The sequence below is a fragment of the Lissotriton vulgaris genome, chromosome 2_1 (assembly GCF_964263255.1).
Source record: "Lissotriton vulgaris chromosome 2_1, aLisVul1.2, whole genome shotgun sequence".
Lineage (NCBI taxonomy): Eukaryota > Metazoa > Chordata > Amphibia > Caudata > Salamandridae > Lissotriton > Lissotriton vulgaris.
The window spans coordinates 1,854,676,129-1,854,702,874 of NC_141687.1; the positions used below are offsets into that span (position 1 = coordinate 1,854,676,129).

The following is a 26,746-nucleotide window of genomic DNA, read 5'->3' on the forward strand; positions in this document are numbered from 1 at the left end:
GCAGGAGCTAAAGTCTAGGAGGTGTGTGCCCAACAATTGACTTATAAACAACTTTCACCCACATGAACCTTTGTATTTGGCATTTTTGAACTTTGACGCAAAATATTGCTCTAAGCGTGCTTACAAGTCCTTACACTAGGACTACATACTACATTTGCGTATGCACAGGATCTGCTCTTCTTCCTTTGGTTTAGGCCTCCCTTTACCACCGCAGGGGTTGTTTTTTCCTATTGGGTTTGTGCTCCCCTGCCCTGTCTCGCACCGCGTGCCTACAGCACAAACATCTCAGCAACAAGATCACACTGCTCAGAGCGCCACTGCTTCCTGCTCTCCCAACTCAAACCCATTTTCTCTCAAATAATGTTGGTACTCACTGTTGCAGAAGACCTGCTTTACTGTAGATGGTTGCCTGAAATGGTTGACTTTCTCTTCGCTACCAAAGGCTCATACTTCTGCCTATAGGCTGATACTGCTCTCTGCCTTCTTTCTATATTATCTATATCGTGAAACCTCCATGGATGACCCAATAAGACAGAATGATCCTTACTACCTCATGCAGAATACTTTGCAACCTCACAGATTTGGCACTCTCTTGGTCACGATCACCGCCAGAGTCCAGGGGTGGACCTTCACTCACCAATCGGCCACACTTTATCGCCTGAGGTAGGGACCCTAATAAGCACCTGCCAATGCTTACATCTACATTTTACCAACCTAACAAAGTGTTTATTCACTATCATGTCTGACCTTCAAGCACCTAATACTAGGGACTCAGTGGGGGAGAGGGGCTGAAAGACAATAAATCAGTGCAAAAGCGATCCAAACAGGACCTCATTCCTGACTCTCCAATCAAATCAAAAGTATAGACTGGCCCTACTCTTGACCTAATCGTGCAAAAGCTTGAACCGCTACTTGTTCTTGCCCAGTCCATGAAGGCTAGCTCACACTCCATGCAGAATGACCTTACATCCTTCAAGCAAGAAATCCAGCTACTAGGCGGAAGTGTGTCCGAAACCGAATCACACATAAACCTACTAGAAGATCACAATCCTTGCTCATCCAGACTGGGCCGACTGGAAATATGCCTCTCATACTTGTATGACACACTGAAGGGCAACCTTCGGATCGTTGGGCTCCCTGAGAGAGCGAAGACCACACACACCATCCTGTGCTGCTTCCATGAAAAAAATGGATACCCCTAACCCTGGGTTCAAACTGCAAAATAATTCAAGCCCACAGAGTCCCAACCTTCAAACCACAAAGCAACTCGGCGCCTAGAGCCATGATCTTCAAACCACTTCGATACTCTACTGCAGATGAAAAAGGTGCAAAGGTTCAGCTGACATCAGAATTTCCTCGACTACTCCTAAGACAGTCAAGAGAAGGAAAGCATTCCTATCCCAGCGAAAAAAAACTGAAGGACCTAGCTATACAATTCTCCTTCATTGGTCCAGTTCGCCTGAAGACCACGTATCATGGGAAGATGACCATCTTTGATGACCCCAATGACTTGATCTCCTTTATCGGCGAAATTCAAGAATAAAAAAAACACCTAATGCTACATCCTCATTCTCCACTAATCATGTTGAGGTATGCTGCTAACTACCTCACATATGAGGTATACTTCCAATTAACTAGCCTTAATCAATCAAACAGTTACCTAATCTAATAACAGACTCATCCCTTTTAACTTAGAACCTGGGAATACTCCATAGGCACTCCACCTTCCTGCCTTCATGATGTGCCTCCATTTGGCATCCTCCCTACCTGATTGTTAATACCCCTGACCACCACATGTTATGTCCAAGGTGACTTTGGAAGTAACTGATTTAACCCTGCTAGCCCTTCTAGTGATAACTGCTTGATTCAGTAACATGTAACCCAACAATAACCCTCAAGCAACTAACCCACAACTAATTGGGTCCAGCAAAATACTGTCAAGTACATACTCTCCCATTTGCTCAAGTGGCCTCTTTAGACCATTACCTAGCTCCTGCCATGCATTTACCTACCCCCACTGTCGATACATTTTTCTACTTACCTGTTCAGAGTTTTATTTCTTAGATTATGTGTTTACCATGCGGTCATAGTTTAGGATATGATGATGGACTATGTGTTTACCATTTGATGTCTAGGTACCTTGGTCTCCTTGTTTAGGATGAACATTGTGACGTCCTCTTTGATTAACAGCGATTTTGTGGAACTGTGTTGTGTCACACTAGAGTCGAGCTAACCAGTGGGATAGCCCTGTGTTGCACCTTTTAGACTACCTCTTAGTGGTTCACCTAGAAGTATAGGAGGACACTTGTTTGAAAAATATTTTTCATAGGGTTATTGGTATGTTATTTTGTTTAATTGTTTGTGTATGTTTTGTATTGTAATGCAAAAATACATTGTGATTGACATCAACTGTCTCGCCTTGGAGAGGCGTCTTTGCTCTGTGTGTATGAGATATTGATTTTGATAGATACGCATGATTAATGATTAATGCTGAAAGGGTAATTAAATATGCCTGACTCGAAAAGTGTCTAATACTTTTTCCTTTATACCAACTTTTGATTGTATAAAACTACGTCCCATACCCAGGTATCAAAGTGTGATTTGGGTATACCCCTGTTGTTTATGCATGGAGCGGGGAGTCTCAGCGGCAATTTTTCTACGGAGAGGGCAGCTCCGGTCTCCTCACCTACTATAGAAACACCAAAAGAATCGTAGGCAGCACCAAAAGAATCACAGGTACTTCCAGGTAGAGCAGAGGGCGTATCCCAAGCCCATTCCCTGGGACTTCAAAGCGCAAGTATAGAAAATAGCGCGCAGTTAGGCGCTGGAGATGACATCGGGGAATGTGGAGACCGAGGCAAATTGGGTGATAAAGCAGGAAAGAAGGGCAGGAAACGTGGGAGTTTGCCTGGAGGCAAAAAAAGTAAAAGGAGAGGAGAGTGGAGGGCTTGGAACTCAGTTAGAGGAGGGGGAGGCCCTGGATGCTGACACAGCAAAAAATATTCCCAGTACCTCTAGTCTGCCCAGTGAATACTGGGCTTTCCAAAGTGGTCAGACTAAGGCCAAAAGTATAAAGGGGGTGAGAAAAGAAGAACGCTTCTGTATATAACAAGGTCCAGATTACCCCCTCGTTGATGTCTTTTTTCTCTGGGTGCAACCGAAGGTTCCGACCATTACAAAGCAGGGAGTTGAATACAAAGCAGTGAGTTGAATACAGAGAGAACGCTGGTATTAGAGTGTCTGGCTTATCCGGCTTAACTAGCTTTAGTGGCCCTACAGATTGCACATTAGGAGAGTCTCGAAATACGATGGAGTCCACAGAAACCGTGCCTATCGAAAATTAGGCATTTAGGGAGCGAATTGAAGAGAGAGCAGAAACAGGGGTACGGAGGAGATAGAACCTGAGATGACCCTCAGAGTTCAGCTGCAGCGCTAATTTTGGTACAGATGGAGGAGGGACAGGTTTAAGGCTGCAGGAGCGGGAGCTGAGTGTCCTCTACTAATATCAATGAAAGCTCTGTTCATCTCATTAAAAGAAGACATCAAGCAAGGCTTTGCGGTTTCAGCAGCCAATCAGGGAGAAATAAGGAACTCATGCGAGATCCTAGAAATAAAAGTGGACCTCCTAAGTGCCAGAACCAAATCTCTAGAACATTCTGTGGCTGAGTTAAAGCCCAATTTAGGGTCTGCAGAAGCCAAAATTCATGACCTACAAAGAGGGGAGGCTGCCCTGCGAGAAAGAATGGAGACGCTGGAAAATAACTCTCGCAGGAATAATCTTCATGTGTTAAATGTCCCAGAGGGGAAAGAAGGGTCAGACCTCAAAACCTTCATGGTTAAATTGTTCAAGGAAGCTCTGCCACTGGAAGAGGCTACAGAGTTCCTGGAAAAGGAGATACAAAGAGTGCATAGGGACCCCTTTCGTTTGAATCCTAGCAGGGCAAAACCTAGAAAGATTCTCATCAATTTCCTTACTTGCGAACTATAGAAAAAAATCTTGAATATGGCACTAAAATCAAAATCATTAAGAAGTAAGGATTTTACCTTTGAAATCCGCTCGGTCTCATCCAGGGACACTCTAGAAAGGCAGTGGGAGCTCGGTTGAAGGATGGATAACTTCAGGAAAGCCAGAGCTGTTGTACAATTTAAGTTCCCTGCTTTCCTAAAAATCATACATTACAACAAAATGCATAATAATAGGTCGGTTCAGGAGGTAGATGATGATCTGCTGGCCACTATCGGCGAAGGGGTCACCTAGGCTGCTACCTTGGGAGGCACAGAATTAAGAAAAGGATGGAGAACTGTGTCTGCATGAGTCTTATAAATATAGACAATAAAGAAAGGCCTGTTAAGCCGGGTAAATAAGTAGGAGTTCTTCATTGGCTAAGCTAAGGGTAAAAATTTCTAAAATAAGAAAAGTTGAAGATGCTAAAAATAAAAAAACCTCCTAATGAAAAATTTAAAAAAAGAGGGAAGAGAAGCTCTTTTGGCCTCTCAAGCTTGATAAGAAGTTACATTTGTAATATTTTTTCTTTCTGATTTATATTGTTATTTTCCTTTTTGGACTGGAAGATACACTTTAGTATGGTAACACACACTTCTGTGTAGGAGGTAGAGGGGGGTAGTTCACGGACACCACATCTGGACAACCACTAGTCCAGTTAAATGGGGATAGGGTTCTCCAAGAGGTGGGGAGGGGGGCTGTGGAGAACTGGGGGATAAAAATTAAAACTCATCCGCCTTGATCTTTTCAGGTTGCTTAGTTCTGCTAGTTTTTACTCGGGAGGGAACGGGCCATTTCGCTAAGAGTTAGGCGTCGTCTCTGCCTCGGTCAAGAGAGGTAATGGTGCACTGAGCCCTAATAATAATATGACTATACTTCATATGTTGTCCTGGAATGTGAATGGCATGCGTGTGAGGTCACATAGAGCAAAGACCTTACAATATCTAAAAGATTCCCCAGCCCAGGTCATGGTCATCTAGGAGACACATCTTCTCGAGGCAGAAACAAAAGAATTACTAAGATCTCAGAAATGAGTGGATTGTTTTGTTTGCCACAACCAGATGGCTAACAATAGCTAAAGTACAGGTTCTACAATATAAGGGGGACCCAGGGGGGAGGTGGTTGGTTAAGAAGATCATCCTAAGGGGTATCGCTCCTACTTTGGTTGGCTATTATGGTCCGAATCAGGACGACCAGTCCTCCAGTCTTCATACTATTTCCTCGCACTTATTGGATTTCCCAGAGCCTGTGATTTGGGCAGGAGGTTTTAATATTTTTCTGGATCCTAAACTAGAAAATCTTCCAACAGCAGATCGATAGTTCCTTCAAGATCCAGGGTATCCCTTTGGACAATAATGCCCCAATTGGGCTTAGTGATATCTGGAGATAGAGAGGTCAGGACAACAATTGGGGGTATCCTATAGGAATTTTAAATATAAACATAAGTCAGGAATCGACTATATCCTGCTCAGCTATAGCCTTAGTGACAGAGTAAAAGATATAAAATATTTGCCATCACATTTATCAGATCACTCTGGTATCTTGTTGACTTAAGACTGTATACAGACACAACTGGCTAGAACATGGTCTTTCGATTGTACACTGTTACTCGAAGAGGAGGAAATAAGCTTTCTCTCTAGGGAAGCAAGTTCATTCTTAGAGACCAATATGGGTACAGCTGACATTAATATAATATGGGACACTCTTAAAGCTTTTTTGAGGGGTACTAGAACTAATGGGTCGAGCTACAGGTGCAACAAATATAGAGAAGGGATCTTAGCTCTGGAAATAGAAATGAGGATAGTGGAAGCAAGAATGAATAGCCAGATGGGGTAGGCCAAAAGGAAGATCTTGATGAGTGTAAAATTCGGAAGGAAAAGCCGGAGGCCATTCTTCAGGGGAGGCTCATGGGCAGATGGGAGGCTAGCAAGATCGCCCATTTTGAGTATGGCAAAGGAGTGGGCAAATTACATGCCTGGAAAACCAAAGCAAACCAGCTCTGGAACCACATAAAGGAAATCTCTGGGGGTAACGGTGCAGCCTCCACATCCTCTGTTGAAGGTGCTGGGGAGGCCTTCCTGGAATACTTTCAGGAGATATATAAAGAGACCTCCATAGAGGATAAAACCAGGATAATAGTATGGTTGGAGAAAATCACCTTAACATCCATCAGCGCTGAGCAACAGTCGGACCTAGAACAGAGTATACCGCAAGAGAAATTGAGGAAGGTATTGGCAGGTGGTAAAAGGGGGAAAGCTGCTGGTCCCGATGGACTACCAGTTGAATTATATAGATCATTAAGGGAGAGTATAATCCCAATACTTACTCGACTATTTAATAAAATATTTTTGGAAGGATCTTGTCCACCTGCATCATGGAATGATGCTACAGTAGTCCTGATTTTAAAACTGGTTAAAAATCCTTCTAGCTGCGGCTCATACTGCACAATATCGCTTTTAAACACTGATTATAAGATCTTTATCTCCATTTTAGCTACTAGGTTGGGGGTGGTGGCGAAAGATATCCTACATCCCGACCAAAAGGGGTTTGTGAAAGGGAGACAATTGGCAGACCTCACCTGCGATCTGGTTGGTGCAATAGACGTCGCTTCCACCTACTCACTTCCCCTGGCAGCTTTAACCCTGGATGCCACTAAGAGTTTTGACAGGGTAAATTGGATCTACCTGTCAGAAGTCATGGGAAAATTTAATTCAGGTGTCAAGTTTTGTCGTACCATACAGCTGCTATACCAAGCGCCATTGGCGAAGCTTTTGGCTAATGGTAGTCTTACTAAGGCATCTAGTATTACCAGAGGGACTCGACTGGGCTGCCCCCTCTCCCCCCTGTTGTTTGCTATGTATATTGAGACGTTTGCACAGAGGCTCAGAGAAGATCTTGACATCGAGCCTTTCAGACATGGGGATTGGGAGAGGAAGGTGGCACTGTATGCGGACGACATTCTGATATTATCAGCTGATTTGGATACAACTTTCCCGGCAGTTATTAAATTGGAGGTGGAATTTGGGCAGATCTCCGGATACAAGATAAACGCTGGGAAAACAGAAATTATGGAAAATCTTGGGTTCGGTACATCACACAAGTCATAATATGCGTTACCTTGGGGTCAGAGTAGTTCATGATATAGATACACCAGCAGATGTCGACTTAACAAGAGTCCTCCGAGAATGTCATAAACAGATGGAGACATGGGCCCATCTCCCTTTATCTATCTTGGGGAGGGTGAATCTTGTTAAAATTCAATACTACCTAAGGTCACTTTTCTTTTTAATACAATCCCTTTCAATTTTGACAAATGCACTATAGAAAAATTTCAACGAGAAGCAAACTCTTTTTTGTGGGCATACAGATCTACCAGGATAGCCTTGAAAAAGAGAAAGGAGGTCTCGCGTTACCTGATCTTCAATACTTCGCTCAGCCCATCGCTGTTCAACATCTACTTGGCACCCGTCGCCTGATAGCACGACCTCAACATCATCTCCTTCACCGACAACACTCAGCTGATCATCTCCCTCTCCAAAGACCCTCACACCACCAAAACCAACCTCCACGAAGGACTGAAGGCAGTCACCGAATGGATGAGGAACAGCCGACTGAAGCTGAACTCGGACAAGACTGAGGTCCTCCACCTCGGCTCCACCCCTTTAGCCTGGGACGACTCCTGGTGGCCGACCTCACTGGAAATAGCCCCAACACCCACTGACCACGGACGCAACCGGGGGGGGGGTTATCCTCGACTCCACCCTCTCCATGACTAAACAGGTCAACTCCATCTCCTCATCCTGCTTCAACACCCTATGAATGCTCCGCAGGATTTTCAAGTAGATCCCCACCGAAACCAGAAGAACAGTCACCCAGGCCCCTTTGTCTCCAGCAGGCTGGACTACGGAAACGCCCCCTACGCAGGAACATCAACCAAGCTCCTGAGACGGCTGCAACGCATCCAGAACGCCTCTGCACGACTGATCCTCAACATCCCCCTCCGCAGCCACATCACACGCCACCTGAGAGACTTACACTGGTTCCTCGTCAACAAGAGGATAACCATTCAAGCTCCTCATCCACGCAGAACGACCTCCGGCGGCAGATCCTTTTCCCACCTCACTGCCAAGACCTGGAACACCCTCCCCACCAACTTACGGCAGACCCAAGACCTACTGGCCTTCAGAAGACTCCTCAAGATTTGGCTCTTCGATCCGTAGTAGCAACCCCGCCTGCACCCCCTCCCCCCCCCCCGAGCGCCTTGAGACCCTCACGAGTATGTAGCGCGCTTAACAAATGTCCTGATTGATTGATACCACGCTTGGGCCTTTCAACTCACATACTCTTGGATGCTACTAAAAATCCCGACTGACATAGGGGGAGGAGATATGTTATTAGCAATGTTAAAAGGGGAGGGTCTGCGGGAGAAGGATTTTATATTTAAATTTGGTTACCAATAATTTATTTTTATAAAGTCAAACTGAAGGTCCTACAGGGATTTGCCAGAATATGGGCAAGATTAAAAATCTAGCGCCTTTCAGGGACTCTCCGGGCTCGCCAGAATGCCTTCAGGACAAGCTGGGGATGCCACTTAAAGATGCTGGATTAAGAGTATGGGGAGATCTTGTTAGTAATAAAACATGTATTTCATGGGAAGATCTAAAGAGGAGAGTGGGTAGCGGTCTCTCAAGATTCAAGTATATACAGCTACAAAGCTGGGTTCAGTCCCTGATCAGACAGAATAGACCTATCGGTGATGGAAACAGCCTAGAGCAGCTGTTGGTGGAGAGGCCAGTAGGGAAGAAGGAGGTCTCATGTTGGTATTGGGCCATAGAAGAGGTGGTGGATTGGGATTTTAAGTTTGCCAACGAGCTCTTGAGCGAACCGATGCCAAATGTACAGTATGATTTATAATGGTAGGATTCTTTTAAAATCTCTTCAGCATAGTTAAACCTGCATGGTTAAAGCGGAATCGCTTCTTCACGTTACATCAAGCATATTCATCCCCCCTTAGGCTATCTAAAAAAGTAAAAGGCTCTCAAGTCCATTGTAAAAAATGTGGACTGACAGAAGCATCGGACTCGCACATGTTCAAAGTCTGTCCCTCAATCAGTGCATTTTGGAGAGAGGTACGGATAACAATGGAGAGTATTCTGAGAGTACCAATCCCAATGAACCTGACTCTGATAATTTTTGGTCTCAACAGCCATATTGTAGGACCAGCCAGATTGCTTTTATTTTATTCAATTTTATTGGCAAATAGACAAATTTGCATACAGTGGGTAGACCCTGTCCCTCCCAAACATTCGGATTGGCTGACGTCTTTATATGAAACATCTAAGATGGACTTGGCTAGATCTTAGAGTCGAAAGAAGATTGCATACTGGGACCTGCGGCTTCAATGGAAATAGGTCAGAAAAATCTTTTTATCTGTCATGTTACTTCCATTTTGAATATAACGAAGGGCGGGTCCGATGATTATGCCTATTGGAAACTCCCTGGACTATGTTGGGTCACCCCGTGGGACATCGAAAGAGTCCATCTGGTCGTATAGATCAAGTGGGAGTGAAATCTACCCTCTTTTTTTCGGAGGGAAAGTAGCATGTTGGTCAGGAAATATACCCCTACAGGCTGAAGGTATCGAGAGAATCCAGTGCTATCCCAGGTCGTTGAGTAGGGGTATGAATAGTCTGTGTGTCTACCATGGTGAAAGGCGAAAAAATGAAAAGAAACAAAAGTCGCTATGAAATAAGCCATCCTTCTAAAGAAACTCTAGCTGAGTGATCAATCCTGTGCCCCAGCCATCAGAAAAAAAGGTCTCATTACCCTTAGCTCCAACTCTTCTGGCCTTAGAATTACATCCTCAAAAGCAGACCCAGGAAGTAGATGGCTCATAACCCCACTCCAAAAGGACAACAACAAAATAATTGGTCAACATTTATGCTTCCAATAACGACCTCGCATCCTTTTGGTCTCATTTACATAACGAGCAACGGTAAATGCAATAGGTTTTTCCAATGTGATTAATAATAAGTTGTTTTTGTTGTAAATTGTAGCTTGGTGAGTAGTTGTACAATATAAGTCACTGCATCTCTGTTAAAGTTTTATGACTTGTATATTGAGAAAGGCAATATATTGTGCTGTTATTGGTGAGATTATAAAGCGGGGAGATTAGCTAAATGGGGGAGAACAAAGAAAAAAAACATGTACCCGATAAGTACAGTGTGAATACAGTTGAGGCCGGTTACTGAGATTAGGTGATACTGTGCCATGTGTTGCTGCCTGTGCCTTGCTCTGACTAGATAGACCTCTCCCAGTGATAAATGCTGACTTGTGCTACTGCGGGCCCTTGTGTGCTTCTGCACAGAGGCCGTAATGTTCATCCCTGTAGTCTGAAAGGACACCATTTAAAAGACCTGGAAATGTGTTTATTGGGTGGGGGCAAATGATGTTAAAATGATGAGAGCTGGATCTGTGGAAACAGAAATAAATAAAACAAGGTTGGAAACAATGAGGTATGACCGTGGAGGACGCTGCAAGACACAGGGAGGAGAGAGACGGCCTGCTGATGCACTCATAAGGAGTGCGTGCTAGGAAATAAGAACAAGCAACACAACTGAAGAGGCTACTTGCTAGGTGAGCATTTGGTGGGAATTCTGTGCTCTTGGCTCTGTCCCAGAAAACACACTAAAGAGACAAGAAGAGGAAGTGGTGTAGCAGTCACAACTGCCAACTTCAGATGTAGGGAGAATGGTTTAAGTCTAGGCGTCTGCTCAACATCCTGTGATTCTGGGTAAATCATTTGATCTCCCAGCAACTACAAAACATGAATATGTAATGTAACTAGTGCTCATTTAAAGCGCAAAGCACCTTTTACTAAACTGCAAGCATGAGAATTAAACTCATTATGAACGCATAACAAAGCTGTAAATTCATTTTCACTAATTCACATGACGCCAAAACTCCAAGTTGTTTTAAAGTTCTAAAAGTCGCCGGCTGTAGCCATTGTTGAAGCCATTGTAGAAGTTGTGTCTTGGGAACAGATGTTATAAACTCCTTAGAGTATTTGAAAATAAAATAATGTTTAGTTGTTAGGCAGTGGGGTTGGTAATTTGCAAATCCTCATAAATGAAAGGGAGTTCTATGATTCAGTCGAAAGAAGTGTTTTTAGGGCATATGACATACTTGCTACGACTCTGCTTGATTGGCTTAAATTGCCCTCCATTCAGACCCCTGAATAAAGCAAGGTTCGGAAATAGGGGAGAGGATGTGGCGATGCAGCCACAGCTGCTGACTTTAGAGCTGAGGAACCAGGTTCGAGTCTTGGCATCGGCTCAACATCCTTTAAGCAAATCGCTTACTCTTCCCGTCTCTACACATATACAATTATGCGAAGAACTCACCCCAAATAAAAGACATTTTAAATTTAAATTCAATTAGAAGCACAGCAGCACAGTCACCAAAAAGGAGGTTGATAAGCAATGTGCTCGCTCGTAATTAAAATAACAAAGAAGTTCAAGTGGATGGAAAGGAGTACTTTAGCCTTGGGACACTTATCAGAAGAAGAAGGTTCAGAAAACAACATAAAACGGTATGCTACAACCAATAAAAACGAAGGAAATGTAAGTGGCTAGCACACAAACAAATGAAAATGGAGGACGGGATGTAAGCCCCATTTAAGAACTCGATAAATACAATAGATTATTTCACAAGCACAGCACTTGCTGTGTAGGCGAAACCTAAAAAGCTGTCTCTCCTGCCCCCTCACTGCAGAATCATCATGGTTTGTGTTAGACCTGACATCATTGGCATGAGTCTCCCTTCCATTTTGACGGATTGCCTCCTCTGTTTTGATATGTTTTTGCTGGATTTATTCTTTGGGCACTGTGCCACTGCTAATCAGTGCTACAGTGCAAGTGCTCCCTATGTTAAATTAATGTACTAATTGGTTATTCCATGATTGGGTTATTTGATTTATCTGTCAGCCCCTAGTACAGTGCACCAGGTGTACCCAGGGCTTGTAAATCAAATGCTGCTGGTGGGCTTGCAGCACAGGTTGTGCCACCCACAGAAACCGCTTGTAAAGTGTGTCTCCGGCCTGCCATTGCAAGGCCTGTGTGCAGGCTAGCACTGCCATGTCGACTTGGCCAAGTGCACCCACTTGCCAGTCCCTAAACTTTCCCATTGCTTCATATTCGACACCCCTATGGTGGGCCCAAGGGCAGGGTGCATTGTAAATATAAGGTAGTACATGCTCTGATGTGTGTAGCATGTTCTAATAGTGAATTACAGTAATTTTCGTTTTTCACTATTGAAGGCTACCTGTTGTCATTGGCCAGAATGGGCAGTTAAGATTATTACATTCTTATAATCCTAACTGACTCAGGGAACATGTTAGAAATTTGAATTTAGAATGCCAAATTAATGTACTAATTGGTTATTCCATTATTGGGTTATTTGATTTATCAGTCAGCCCCTAGTACAGTGCACCTGTGCACCTAGTGTGCCCAGGGCTTGTAAACAAATACTGCTGGTGGGGTTGCAGCACTGGTTGTGCCACCCACAGAAGCAGCTTGTAAAGTGTGTCTCAAGCCTGCCATTGCCAGGCCTGTGTGCAGTCTAGCACTAAGTGCACCCACTTGCCAGTTCCTAAACCTCACCTTTGCTTCATATTAGACACCCCTATGGTAGGCCCAAGGGCAGGGTGCATTGTACGTATAAGGTAGGACATGTTCTAATAGTGAATTAGTCATTTTTGTTTTTCACTATTGAAGGCTACCTGTTCTCATAGGCCAGAATGGGCAGTTAAGATTATTACATTCTTATAATCCTAACTGACTCAGGGAACATGGTAGAAATTCGAATTTAGTATGCCTGAACTCAGAGTAATAAAATACATCTTTTAGTAAAGTTGATTGTAATATTCTGTGTTTGCAAATACCCATTTTTAGAAAGTAGGCATTTGCTTGCCTAAACATTTTGAGCCCGCCTCTGCTGAGTTGTGTATTCCTTGTCTGGGTTTTTGTGTGACAGGGCTGGGGGGATACCAGGAGACAGGCCGGGGCAGCCCGGTGGTGAATAGAGATCTGCGTCTGGGAGGTGGGAGTTGCACCTGGGACCTGAATAGGGTTGGGCCTTCCCTCTACAATGCTAGCTCCACCCCATGTGGCTTGTCTGATGTCTCTGCCCTGCACTATGAAAGGAGAGGAGGAATCGCATTAAGGTGTGTAATTCCCTTTTCCTGACTTAGAAGTAAGGGTCCCTATTTGGACAAAGGTGATGACCATTGCCAACTAGACACCCCCAGATCTAACATTTGGTGACCTTAACTTACCATGGTACGGTCTCCTAGACAGGAACCCCTGCCAATTTAGACCAAACAAATTTCACAAACAAATGCAAAATCTATGCAGCAGCCTTAAACTGAACGATGTATGGAGACTGTTTAACCTGACAGGCAAAAACTTCAATTTTTTTTTCTCACCCACACAACTCCCTTTCTCACATAGACTACATTTAGTTAACATGACACGTATCCCCTGTACCTCCAATTCTAGTTTCATATCATTCCTGCATATCTCTCCTGTACGATGATTCCCACACAGCACCTAAACCTAAATCATGAAGAATGAATGACCTTCTCTTTGAAGACCATGCTTTGAGAAGCAAGATTAGGGAATTCCAGGAGACAGGCTGGGGAAGGCCGGTGGTGAATAGAGAGATCTGCATCTAGATGGGAGGGGGTGTTGCACCTGGGATCTGAATAGAGCTAGGCCTTCCCTCTACAATGCTGGCTCCACCCCCTGTGGCTTGTCTGATGTCTCTCCCCTGCACTGTGAAAGGAGAGGAGGAACCATGTGAACTGAGTGCTCTAGAGCTGTATCTTCCCTCCCCTGTGCTGGCTCCACCTCCTGTGGGGCGGCTGATGTCTCTGCCCTGCACAGTAAAAGGAAGAAGAGTGTCATGTCAACAAAGTGCTCAGGAACTGGTTTGGACTAGGCAGAGGCCTCTCTGCCTTCAGAGAACAAAGGATTTTGAGGTATACATGTTAGGACCCTGATCCCAAGAAATTAGATCACTTCTGGAACAAAAAACCTTTCTGCCAAGGAGACGAACCAAGAAGCTGCAGGAGTTTGGACTGCCCCTCTGCCAGTGTGCTGTTTGCTGGGTTGGCCTGCAGTGGTTGCTTCATTGCCAAGGGAAAGGAGAAGGAACTTTGTAAGGACTTTCATCTACAGAATATTCTCCAAGGGCTTGAACTGTTCTTGTCTCCTGCTGAAGTCTTGGGGACAAAAGACTTCACCTCCAGCTCCCTCCCAAATTTCCTTGCTTAGAATTCTGACTCCACACACTTGCGTGCCACTGGGAGCTGGAAGCGTGACGCATTGAGAAGAAGCGTGTCGCCGCTGCAGCTGAAATCATTGCAACGCCGGAGAAGTGAGCCTACGTCGTATCTCCCTGGAAGCGTGTGTTCATCGAAGCTGTCTGCTGTCGCATCACCGGAGAAGCCTGACGCCATTGTGAGAGTCGCTATCACATCACCAGAGAAGCGTGTCGCAGGGCCTGTCGCAGCTCCAAAGTACAGAGTCGTCGCAAGGCTGCCATGGAATCATCGCATCGCCGCATCAAGGGCGCCATCCTCTCGCATCGCAACTGGATCATCGCATCAAGGCGCCATCTTGCACACCGCAACGGGCCCGCATCACCTCCGCCGGTAAGGTTCACGACGAGTCCCCTACTCTGCGCAAGCATTGAGGCAGGACGCAACCGTTCCCCCGGATCACGGACAGACGCATCTTCCCTTTTGCGAGCCTTTTGTTCACTTTGCGTTACGCATCCAGGTACTTTGTTGAGAACTTTGTCGCATTTAACAGCAACTTGATCTAAGAGACTTTAATCATCTTTTAGGTAATCTTAATGGTAGTATTGTGGATTTTTTTCGTTTGTGGTCTTGTGTTTAAGTCTATGTAAAAGATACTTATTTTGATAAAAACCTGTGTTGTGTCCATCTGTAGTGTTATCACTGTATTACTGTGTATATTCACAAATGCTTAACACACTGCCTCTGAGATAAGCCTGTCTGCTCGTGCCAAGCTACCGAGGGGGCAAGCAGGGGTTAATAAGGAGTGTAATTCCCTTATCCTGACTTAGAAGTAAGGGTCCCTATTTGGACAAAGGTGATGACTATTGCCAACTAGAGACCCCCCAGATCTAACATTTGATGGCAGCGGTGGGATTTGGACTTTGCGTTTGTGTTTCATATAGAGTGATTGGTGTACACTACTAGTGAGTGCTGACCAAGCGTGACCACATACTTTTTCTAGAATCCTTTTTCCTTGGACTGTTAGTTTTCCTGAAAACTCCCAAATCTTGCGTCCATGAGTAAACCAGTATCTGTTGCATCTATGGATCTTGATTTTGAGGAAGAGAGGTTGGAAACCTACACTGTGAAACAGCTCAAGTATCTCTGAGGGAAATTGAAAGTTGCTAAACCAGGCATTTCTAAAAAGGAAGACTACCAAAAGGCTCTGAGGGCCTGGGTAGAAACAAGAAATGTCCCTGATCTTTTGGTGGAGCCTGTTTGGGATGCAGATGGACAAATTGATGGGCCAGTGTTTCCAGCCAGGGAAGGGGTGCCGTCCCCACCTGGCAGCAGCATCTCTTCCAAAGACCTGTCCCCCAGAGAGTTGAAAGACAGGGAGATAAATAGGGCGCATAATCTGGAGTTGATTAAGGTTAAGATGGAGAGTCAGAGGGAAACCGAGAATAACAGGATGGCTTTGGAAAGGGAGAGAATGAGAATGGAGCATAAGAGAATGTTGAGGGAGTTAGAGATCAAGGCCAAGGCTTAGAAATCATTCCCTCTGGTGGCAGCGCACCATCTGTGCCTTCAGAAGGCAGGGTACATATTCCCAAGGATGTCAACAAAGATTTTCACAAAGGTGAAGATATTGGTCAGTGGTTTGTAGCATGAGATAGCAATGTTGGCCCACCGGGTCCCTGAGAAGGATTGGAGAGCGGGGTTGTGGGGCCGCTTTCTGACTGAGGGGAGGGATACTTTGTTAGACCTACCCAGTGAGCATAGGATGTCTTATCACCACATGAAGAAGCATTGATGGCAAGGTATGGGTTAACTCTAGAGCTCTATAGACCGAGGTTCAGAAATTGTAAGTAACTGGAGGGAACCACTTGGGTAGAATGTGTCTTTCTTTTGCAGAGCTATGGGTGGTTGGGTGAGGGGCAATGTTGATCATTTTCAAGGGCTCTATGATTTGATTGTTAGGGAGCACGTGTCTGCTAATTTTTTTCCAGAGCTATGCCAGCACCTTATTTATTGCAAGTTGACTAATCCTAGAAAGCGTACTGAAGAGGCGGATCGCTGGGTCAGTACCAGGGTCCACAAGGGTCTTGTGGGAGACTCCGCCAAAGGTGGGCAGGGTCCCCAGCCGAAGAGTAGGGGGGGCAAGGGTAAACAGAGGGAGTTCCAAAAAGGTCCCCAAAGTAATTTCCAGGGGAACCAAGGTAAGAGTTCCCAGCCTCCCCCTGAAAAGAAGTCAGGACCCCTAACAGTTACCTGCTTTCAGTGTAAGCAGGTGGGACACCGTTGGTATGATCCCCAGTGTCCTCAGAAAAGACAGTATGTGCCACCCCGTGCACCACCCCGTCAGATGTCCAGTGTAGCCCTGGGTAGGGAGGAGATGGGTGCCCATGGTGGGTGGGGTCCCGCATAACAGTCCCTTGTCTCATTAGGAGACTTTGAGATGGTCCCTAAACCTCAGCTGCCTGAGAACACTAAAAAATACAGGCAGTGGGTGACCATCAATGGCCATAGAGTGGAGGCTCTCAGAGACCCCAGAGCAAGTGTGACAGCTGTCTGGTGTCACTTGGTCTCTGAAGAGCAGGTGGTCCCTCATGCATTCTTCCCAGTTGTTGACGCTGACAACACAGAGAGCCATTGCAAAGTGGCTCAAGTTCCCTTTGAGTGGGGGGGGGGGTCTCTGGTACTCTTCAAGTAGTTGTGAGGCCATCGATTCCTGTTGATTGCCTGTTAGGCAATGATTTAGAAAGCCCCCCTTGGGCTAAGGTGGCGAGGAAGGCGCATTTGGAGATGTTGTGTCTGCCTGAGTGGGCATGTGTGACCGCTCGGTCCATGGCAGCTAAGGGTGTACAAGAGACCCTGGAGCCTGAAAGTATGGCCCAGGGACCTGCCTTAAAGAGAAGAGGTAGGGAGCGTGGGAAGCCAGCCCCCATTGTTCCCACGGTCCAGGAGGAAGCAGACCTTGACGGGGATGCCCATGTATCTACAGGGGAGCAAATTTCTGAACTGGAGAGTCTTCCTGAGCTGACCCATTGGCAGCCAGAAGGGGGTCCCTCCAGGGAGGAATTTTGTAAAGACCAGAAGAAGTGCCCTTCTCTTGTGGGTTTGAGGCAACAGGCCACAAACCAGGCAGCAGGTGATCAGTCTGGATCACATTGGATTTACTGGAAGAATGGTCTCCTGTATAGCGAGCCTAAGGTTGCTGAGCCTGGGTCAGCCCGTGTGCTGGTGGTACCCCAGAGGTTCAGAGCCTTCCTACTGGGTTTGGCCCATGATGCTCCTTTAGCTGGTCATCTGGGGCAGAACAAGACCTTTGAAAGGCTTGTCTCCCGCTTTTATTGGCCCCAGATGTGGAAGAGTTCAGATACTCATTGTAGGACCTGTCAATCTTGCTGGGCAAGTGGGAAGAGTGGGAGGAGGCACAAGGCCCCTCTCCAACCTTTCCCTGTAGTCAGTACCCCCTTTGAACGGGTGGGCATTGACATTGTGGGGCCACCTGCTGCCTGGTTTGTGGCCTGTTGCCTCAAACCCACTAGAGAAGGGCACTTCTTCTGGTGTGGCAGGGTATGCTCAGACGTGAGTTCCTTGCTCACTTTGCCACTGGATTCAAGCAAGCCGGGCTGAAGACGGCTGGAATGCCAGAAACCATTCCTCAGAAGCTTGTTTCCGGTCCAGGGAAGACATGGCTTGGCAGTTCGGGCTGGACTGTTCCCATGAGGCACAGGGTCAGACTGATTTGCATATAGCCATGTCTGAACTGGGGTGGCGAAGTGGGCTAAAGAACGGTGATGGATTAAACCCAGATCTTTTGACTGGGCGTGAGTGTTTGATTGATTCAGATGCTCCGTTCATCACCACCCCCTTTTATACCTGGATTTATGCTTTGGGCACTGTGCCACTGCTAATCAGTGCCACTGCTAATCAGTGCCACAGTGCAAGTGCTCCCTATGCTAAATTAATATACTAATTGGTTATTCCAGGATTGGGTTATTTGATTTATCTGTCAGCCCCTAGTACAGTGCACCAGGTGTGCCCAGGGCTTGTAAACAAATACTGCTGGTGGGGTTGCAGCACTGGTTGTGCCACCCACAGAAGCAGCTTGTAAAGTGTGTCTCAAGCCTGCCATTGCAAGGCCTGTGTGCAGTCTAGCACTAAGTGCACCCACTTGCCAGTTCCTAAACCTCCCCTTTGCTTCATATTAGACACCCCTATGGTAGGCCCAAGGGCAGGGTGCATTGTACGTTTAAGGTAGAACATGTTCTAATAGTGAATTACAGTCATTTTCGTTTTTCCCTATAGATGGCTACCTGTTCTCATAGGCCAGAATGGGCAGTTAAGATTATTACATTCTTATAATCCTAACTGACTCAGGGAACATGATAGAAATTTGAATTTAGTACGCCTGTACTCAAATTAATAAAATACATCTTTTAGTAAAGTTGACTGTAATATTCTGTGTTTGCAAATACCCATTTTTAGAAAGTAGGCATTTGCATGCCTAAACATTTTGAGCCCGCCTCTGCTGAGTTGTGTATTCCTTGTCTGGGTTTTTGTGTGACAGGGCTGGGGGAATACCAGGAGACAGGACGGGGCAGCCCGATGGTGAATAGAGATCTGCGTCTGGGAGGTGGGAGTTGCACCTGGGACCTGAATAGGGTTGGGCCTTCCCTCTACAATGCTAGCTCCACCCCATGTGGCTTGTCTGATGTCTCTGCCCTGCACTATGAAAGGAGAGGAGGAATCGCATTAAGGTGTGTAATTCCCTTTTCCTGACTTAGAAGTAAGGGTCCCTATTTGGACAAAGGTGATGACCATTGCCAACTAGACACCCCCAGATCTAACATTTGGTGACTTTAACTTACCATGGTACGGTCTCCTAGACAGGAACCCCTGCCAATTTAGACCAAACAAATTTCACAAACAAATGCAAAATCTATGCAGCAGCCTTAAACTGAACGATGTATGGAGACTGTTTAACCTGACAGGCAAAAACTTCAATTTTTTGTTCTCACCCACACAACTCCCTTTCTCACATAGACTACATTTAGTTAACATGACACGTATCCCCTGTACCTCCAATTCTAGTTTCATATCATTCCTGCATATCTCTCCTGTACGATGATTCCCACACAGCACCTAAACCTAAATCATGAAGAATGAATGACCTTCTCTTTGAGACCATGCTTTGAGAAGCAAGATTAATAACAACATTATTCCATTCAATGAAATCATTAGAAAATCGGGTCCTACTCCACAAATTGTCTGGGACGTCCACAAATCCACCATTCCCTATCACATGATCAAACTAATGTCATGGAAAATTAACAAGACATCGCAGTTTAGATAACCTAGAACAACAAATAAAATCTTTAGAAAAGGATTTTAAACTCAACCCAGACAGATCTCTTTGACCCTTGACGTAGTGGGGCTACGTGGAGGGTCTTTTCTTCACGCTATGCTTACTGCATTCAATGTTGGCCAAAACCTTTTTAAAATGATTCTCGCCTTTATTTAGGGATCTTAAAGCCAGAATTAATATTAACGGAACACCGGCTAGCTCATTTATCTTAGAACAAGGCACTAGACAAGGATGCCCCCTCTTACCTCTACTATTTCTACTTACCACGGAACCACTTCCTATAAAATGTAGAGAGAAGCCCCTTATTCTCGGTATCCCCTTTTCTGCAGGCCCACAAAAAGTGGCAGCATTTGCAAATGACAACCTTCCGTTCACCACTCAAGCAGACTCTGCCTTACCTAACATCATGTCAGGTTTCAATGACTATGCCCACGTTTCAGGTTATACCATTACAAGAGACATAACTGAAATCCTACCTTTGACATCCACGGCAATAACTCTGTTATCGGGATTATAGTCTTAAATGAGCCCAGACAAAATAAAATACCGGGGCAACTGGTTATGCAAATCTTAGAGTCCTTTGACAACAACAAACAATTGACCCTAACCAAATGAAAGACATGCTAGAAAAATGGTCAACCAGATTTATAACCTAGTGGGGATGTATAGAAATCATCCAGATGATGATCACCTACCCCCCCCCCCCCCACGTCCATCAATTTCCTAATTAGCATGTCTCCAATCCATCTGTTGGACACCTTCTTTTCCAGAATTGATCTGCTAATTGCAGAGTTTCTGTGGCAAACCAAACAAACGAGAATAGCACTTTAAAAACTGAGGCTCCCAAAGAAACTTTGATTTAAGCCACCCAGACTAGCAGAGATACCAATCTGTATACTTAGCGAGACAAGGAGTCTTCTGATTCCCCCCTTACTAATACTGCCCCTCCCACTTGGCTCAACCTCAACCAACCCTGCCCAGCCACTCTCCCTTACTTCACTCATCACCACCAAGAGAATAAGGACAAAGCACTCTTCAGTCTTTGTCTCCAGCACAGCACAAGCCCTTTGTAAAATTGACAGCAAACTCCCTAATAAAATGTGTTTCTTCCTCCTGCCTCGCTATGGCATATTAATAACTTGAAATCAGAGGGTTAGAAACTTTTTGGCACAAAAAGGCATCCTTTATCCCCCCCCCCCATTAACCAGTACGTCTCTCTCACCTTAAATCCAATTTTGAATTTGTGGAAATAGACTTCTATCACTTTCTAAAGATTAAAGCCATTATTTCAAGACATAAATCTTTGAGAACTCCCCACCTTCCTGCTTCACTGAAGACCTGAGCTAACGGCGTGTCACATAGCCTCCAAACTATACGCTATTCTTATACCCACAATCTCCTCCCTCACTAAAGTATCGCAGAGCAAATGGGAATCGGTCTTATACAATACAAACAAACCACATTATATGACACTAAACTGGCCTTCCATCTGGGCTAACCTCGCAACTATTAAAATCACACCCTCCTTAGCATAATGCATGTTTTGGGCTGCCTATATGGCCCATTGGGCCCTCTCCAAACTTTTCAAACTAGGTCTCTGACGCACACAAGTACTGGAGCTGCGAGAAAGAGACAGGTAACCTACAACATATGTTACTCGACTATACTTTTTCCAAGAAATTATGGTCTGAACTTAGCACTACCATCTCGCAGATCCTACAGACAAACTGGACCGCTGACCTAGCCCCTATTGCTCTTGGTATCCTCCCTTCAGTAACACATTTTATGGTGGACATATTTTATGGGATATTCTTGTTTTAATTGGCTTTAAAACCATTCTATCTCAATGGAAAGACCTTTCTAAACGTTCTGCCGATGCTTGGTAGGAATGGGTTAAATTTACCAGGGGAGCGAAAAATGTGGTCAAAGCTAGACTCGTACATCGCCAACCAACTACAACCTTAGATGCCAGCCCATCCCCTAATCTCCATACCAATCTTCCCCCCCTACACCCTATCCCCATCCATTATAAACCCTCCCCACACCTCTCCTACATCTTCTTTCTCTATCCTTGGGGTAATTCATTGCTTAATACTCTGCCAGTTCTCTCATAGTAACTAATTCGTATCCAGTAACCTTAACCTAAAACACTATGAATCAGTGTTATTATGGTCTGCACTATAACCTTCTTTCTATAACTCAATTGCAAATTGCGCTGTTCCTCTTCCCAACTTTCCATACCCCATTGAGCGATTGTTCCTCTTCTTTCTGTACTGTGACTTTTCTTTTTGTCTTCTAAAATCTCAAATGTCTTAATTGTAAAATGTAAAAAAAAGTCCCTTTTGATTCTGGAACTACAATGTAATATTGTTTGTTGCTCATTTGGGAAGGTTTTTTTTATGGACTTCAATTAAGGATCCATTTTTCTCATGTTGTTTTGGGTAGTATACTTCTGCTAGAATAAAATGTGTAACTTAATTGCCGAGTCATCTTATTAAAGAGTTAATATTTGTTTATAGTATGAGAAAATTCAAGAGCTGACTGGCTTTTCGAACACTACCGTACCTCCGCCAGACTTCCTGTTTGAAATAGTGTACAATGATCAGATGAATGCCAAGTTCCAGGAGACCAAAGGTGAAAGTGACCTTATCTATGCATTCCACGGTAGCCGGTTCGAGAACTTCCACTCCATCTTGCACAGTGGTCTGCACTGCCACCTGAACAAGGCAAGTGTACTTTTGGTTGTAAAACTGAAAAAATGTTTCTACAAGGTTTTGTAAGCACAAGCATGTGTGCCCTGCTGCTGAACACTGTCTTTCTGGAGCTTCTGCCACTAAATTCGCCTGAATAATATTTTGGGGTTTGTCACCATTGAAAATGAATTCACTTTCGAACTTCGCTGTTAGTAAAGAAAGGGAATTTCCATATGGAACACTAAGAGTCTGCCTGCCACACATTTGCACCTGAAGATTGAAGACTGTATACAAAGCAACAAGTAAATGAGACCGACATGGGTTCATGGTGCAAACATATACAGACAATGAGTACATATAGATATACACAAAAGGTACAGCAGATTATTTTCACTAAGTTATTGTTTGAGCAGTAAGGAGTCCGGAACCTCTGATCATCTTGTATAAGGAGTCAATGGAGTTTTAACAGAGTTGAGGGTATCCCGTCCGCCTTCGAACACACTAGCCTTTCCCAGTAACACCTAGGCACAGGAGGGATATAAAGTTCTTCAACTCGATGGTCCAATCAGCCAGATTCCACCTGAGCTACCTATGGAAACTGAAACCCTTCCTTGACGCTCCCAACCTAAAAATGGCAGTCCAAGCACTAGTCCTCTCTAGGCTGGAATATGGCTGTTCTACCCTCTCGGGTTTACCCAAGATCTCCCTGGCACCCTTAAAAGCCTGCCTCAGCGCGGCTGCTAGACTACATACTGGCACAAGGAAATTCAACCACATTTCTCCACACCAGAAAGCGCTGAACTGGCTTCCTCTCGAGGCCAGAATACATCTTAAGTTGACATGCATTGCACATAAGGCTTTACACTCAAACTCCCCTGCATATCTTTCACAGAAACTTGTGGTATCCGGAGGAATTAGAAACTCACGGTCCGCCAGAGGCCTCCTACTCCAGCCAGCACACTTTCGAAAAAAAAAAAGTACAATCGGGCTTTCGCTGGGGCCCACCAAGAATATGGAACTCTCTCCCACCCACCATCATAAGAATCCCCTCTCTTGCACGCTTCAAAAAGGAGACCAAATCCTTCATCATGGGTAAATTCCTCGCTTAAACTTGGTCTTCAACCGCCACAGAGACCCTGATTAACTCACAGCTTTTGCCTCCCTCTGTTGACCTACTCAATCCACGATGTAACCTGAGACCTTGTCTTGAGTAACTGTAATATAAACTGTCCATGTTATCCCTCCATCCCTTATGTACCCGGCACCCTGCCCGCTCCTTTTTGATGGTATACTCTTATTATTTCATGCTATTTTTACAACTCTGTAAAGCGCTCTGATACCCTAAGGGTCAAGTTTAGGCTCTATAAAACACAAAAATAAATAAATACAATCCGCTATGGTCATGACGGAGGCCTGCTTCCCAATGTAGAGAGATTTGTTTCAACTATTGTTGCTTTTAGAGGAAGAACTTTTCACCAGATATTGAAAAATAGTGTTCGAGGCATATGAGCTGTAGATCATATGCTGTGCATAGATCGCCATCTAGTGTTGGGTCCGGATGTTTGCACTTTGTTTTTCTGCGAAGAAGTTTTCCAGTCACGAGGTAGGTGACTCCTCCTTTCTGTGATAGTGCACATTGGCATAGACTCCATTGTTAGATTGTTTTTTTCTGCCATCGGGTTCGGATGTGAATTGTTGCGCTCCTGTTGGGCACCTTTCTTCGGGCCCTCTTCGATGCGCAATCCACTACCCTCGACCGTATTTAGCGCACGCGTTTCCTATTCTCCGCGTATCGTTTACACTCAAACCTTCGATCAGCAGATTCGTGGAAGGCCGTTGGGCCTACCCGCACCGGAGTCGGTAGCAGTCGATGGTACAGACTCCATTCAAGTTCTGTCCAGGGTATCGTGCTAAGTTTCTGTACACCTACTTGCCCGTCCCTGGAACACGTCGAGGACTGCAACGCATGTTGGTTGTTTCGATCGAAAAAGACGCTCTGTAACCATCGGGCTCGACGTCACGGAATGCACCAACAAAGCAGCTCCACACCGGATCTCGTCTGAGAAGACTCAGAACATGAAGAATCCCACGCGCAGGAAGCCGAATGCGAGGAGGAACATTTCATCGTGTCTAAAGCCGACTCCGACTCCGATGCCGAAGACCTCACACAGGGACAATGGATCATGAGTAAAGAGACTTCCTTCCCCTACCATCTCCTACATATAAAGGCTCCGGTCCCTCCTCTGCCTTCGGGCCACGGTAGGCACTGAGAAAAGGTTTTGAGCTCCCCACCTTCGAGTTCAGCACTGAAACATAAACAACAGCCTTACGGCTCGGGCTCTACTCGTCCCCACGCCGGTGTTGACCCGAAACCTTCGGCGTCGAAATCCAAACACCTTCAGGTTACGTGCCGCCATTGCATAAGGCTAAATCTTTGGAGCCGAAACTTTCAACACCAAACCATTGAAAGTACTTCAACTAAAGAGCCTTGGACCAATATTCCACCTTCGGATCTGAAACAGAAGGAGAATGTGAGTCATCCAGAAACTGGACATATTCATGCCAAACTTACTGAGAAGAGGAAAATGGACTTAAAAGAAGACTACCACGTTCCTCTAAAAATAAAAAATGTGGGTACTAACCCTTCTCCACTATACATTCCACCTGCTTCCCTCATTGATCCAAATTTCCTCATTAAACCTACACATTCTCCTCCACCACCATCTCCTGACCCACAGGATACAGGGGATGGGGATATAGATGACTACACACCAGAGGATACTGACCCATGGGATAATTATAATGCTCACCCTCAACCAGATAATGACCTCAACCTATATCCACCCATACCTTTCCCCCAGATGATAACATTCGATATATTGAGCTCGTTAACAGAGCTGCACAATATCATGGAGTAGAGCTTCATCAAGAAACTTTAGAGGAGGATTTTTTGGTTGACACACTAAGTTCATATAAAAGGGCCAAACACATTACCAATGTTAAAGGGCATGCTTAAACATACTGAGGACATCTTTAAAGACCCTGTAAGAGCTAGAATCATCACTCCCAGGGTAGAGGAAAATACAAATCTGCACCTAATGACCCTGTGTATAGCAAAGGCCATTTACCCTTGGAGACTGAGGTAGTTTCCAAAGCTCGTAAAAGAACTAATTCGCAAACTGGTGAAGCCCCCATCTCCTGATAGAGTCCAAATTAATTGAGGCTTCGGGCAAAAGAGTAGCGTCACAAGTAGCTAATCATTGGTGAATTGCCAATGCTCAAGCACTGTTAGCAAGGTATGGTAGGGCTCAATATGATGAGCTCGAAAAGCTCATTGAATTTCTTCCCGATGAGCATAAGTCTAGAGCTAATGCCCTCATTCAAGAGGGCAAATGAATAACTAATACCTCTATCTGGTGTGCTCTAGATTAGGCAGACACAGCAGCTCGGGCAGTAAACACTAGTGTACCGCTCCTTTGACATGCTTGGTTAAGGATTTCAGAATTCAAGCCTGAGGTATAAGCCTCTATTCTTAATCAACCCTTTGACAAAGAGCACCTCTTTGGCCAGCTGTCGATACATAACTAGAAAAGATGAAAAAGGATACTGAAGTTGCTAAGTCCATGGGGGCCTTACAATCACCTTCCAACAGAGGATCCTTTCGTCCCTCATTTTACAGGGGCGGCTCCAAAAATGTGTCTACAGCCAATCCTTCCTCCTCTCACAAGGACAACAATCAGTCAACCTCTTCAAGAGGTTATTTTAGAGGTGGATATAGAGGAAACAACGGCAAGGGAAGAGGCAGAGGTAATTCCACACGCACTTCCCCTGAAAATACCAAACTGACTTCCTTTCCATGCCCCCACCATCCCACTCCTGTCGGGGGACGTTTCCCAATTTCTACCCATTTGTAATACGATTACATCAGACAAAAGGATTCTGCAAAATATCCAATCTGGTTATTGCCTGGAGCTTACAAGCACTCTACCGAACATTCCTCCAAGGTCACACCTCATTTCACAAGAACATCACACCCTTCTAAAGCAAGAGGTTTTCTCTTTGTTACTGAAAGGTGCAATAGAACCAGTCCCTTTACCATACCAGGGAGCAGGGGTGTACTCCCTCTACTGTCTAATTCCCAAAAAGGACTGCTCTCTCAGGCCTATATTAGACCTCTGAGAACTAAATCTAATACATTCAGTCGGACCATTTTCATATGGTAACACTCCAATACTTCCTCTTCTTCAACAAGGCGACTTTCTCTCAACTCTGGATTTAAAGGACGCTTACTTTCATATTCTAATACACCCTGGGCACCGCGAATACCTCAGGTTTGTGGTAGCAGGTCAGCACTATCAATTCAAAGTCCTCCC

At 45.0% G+C, this 26,746-nt stretch overlaps 1 protein-coding gene across 3 annotated transcripts in view; it reads left to right on the forward strand.

Moving 5' to 3' along the window:
- The window catches only part of PARP16 (poly(ADP-ribose) polymerase family member 16), a 146,932-nt gene that overhangs the window by 40,946 nt on the left and 79,240 nt on the right, over positions 1 to 26,746 (forward strand). For all 3 annotated transcript variants that reach the window (XM_086958031.1, XM_086958030.1, XM_086958029.1), the window contains exon 4: positions 22,200 to 22,406. In XM_086958031.1, coding sequence (XP_086814157.1) covers positions 22,200 to 22,406 — 207 coding nt within the window. The remainder of the gene's footprint in view (positions 1 to 22,199; positions 22,407 to 26,746) is intronic.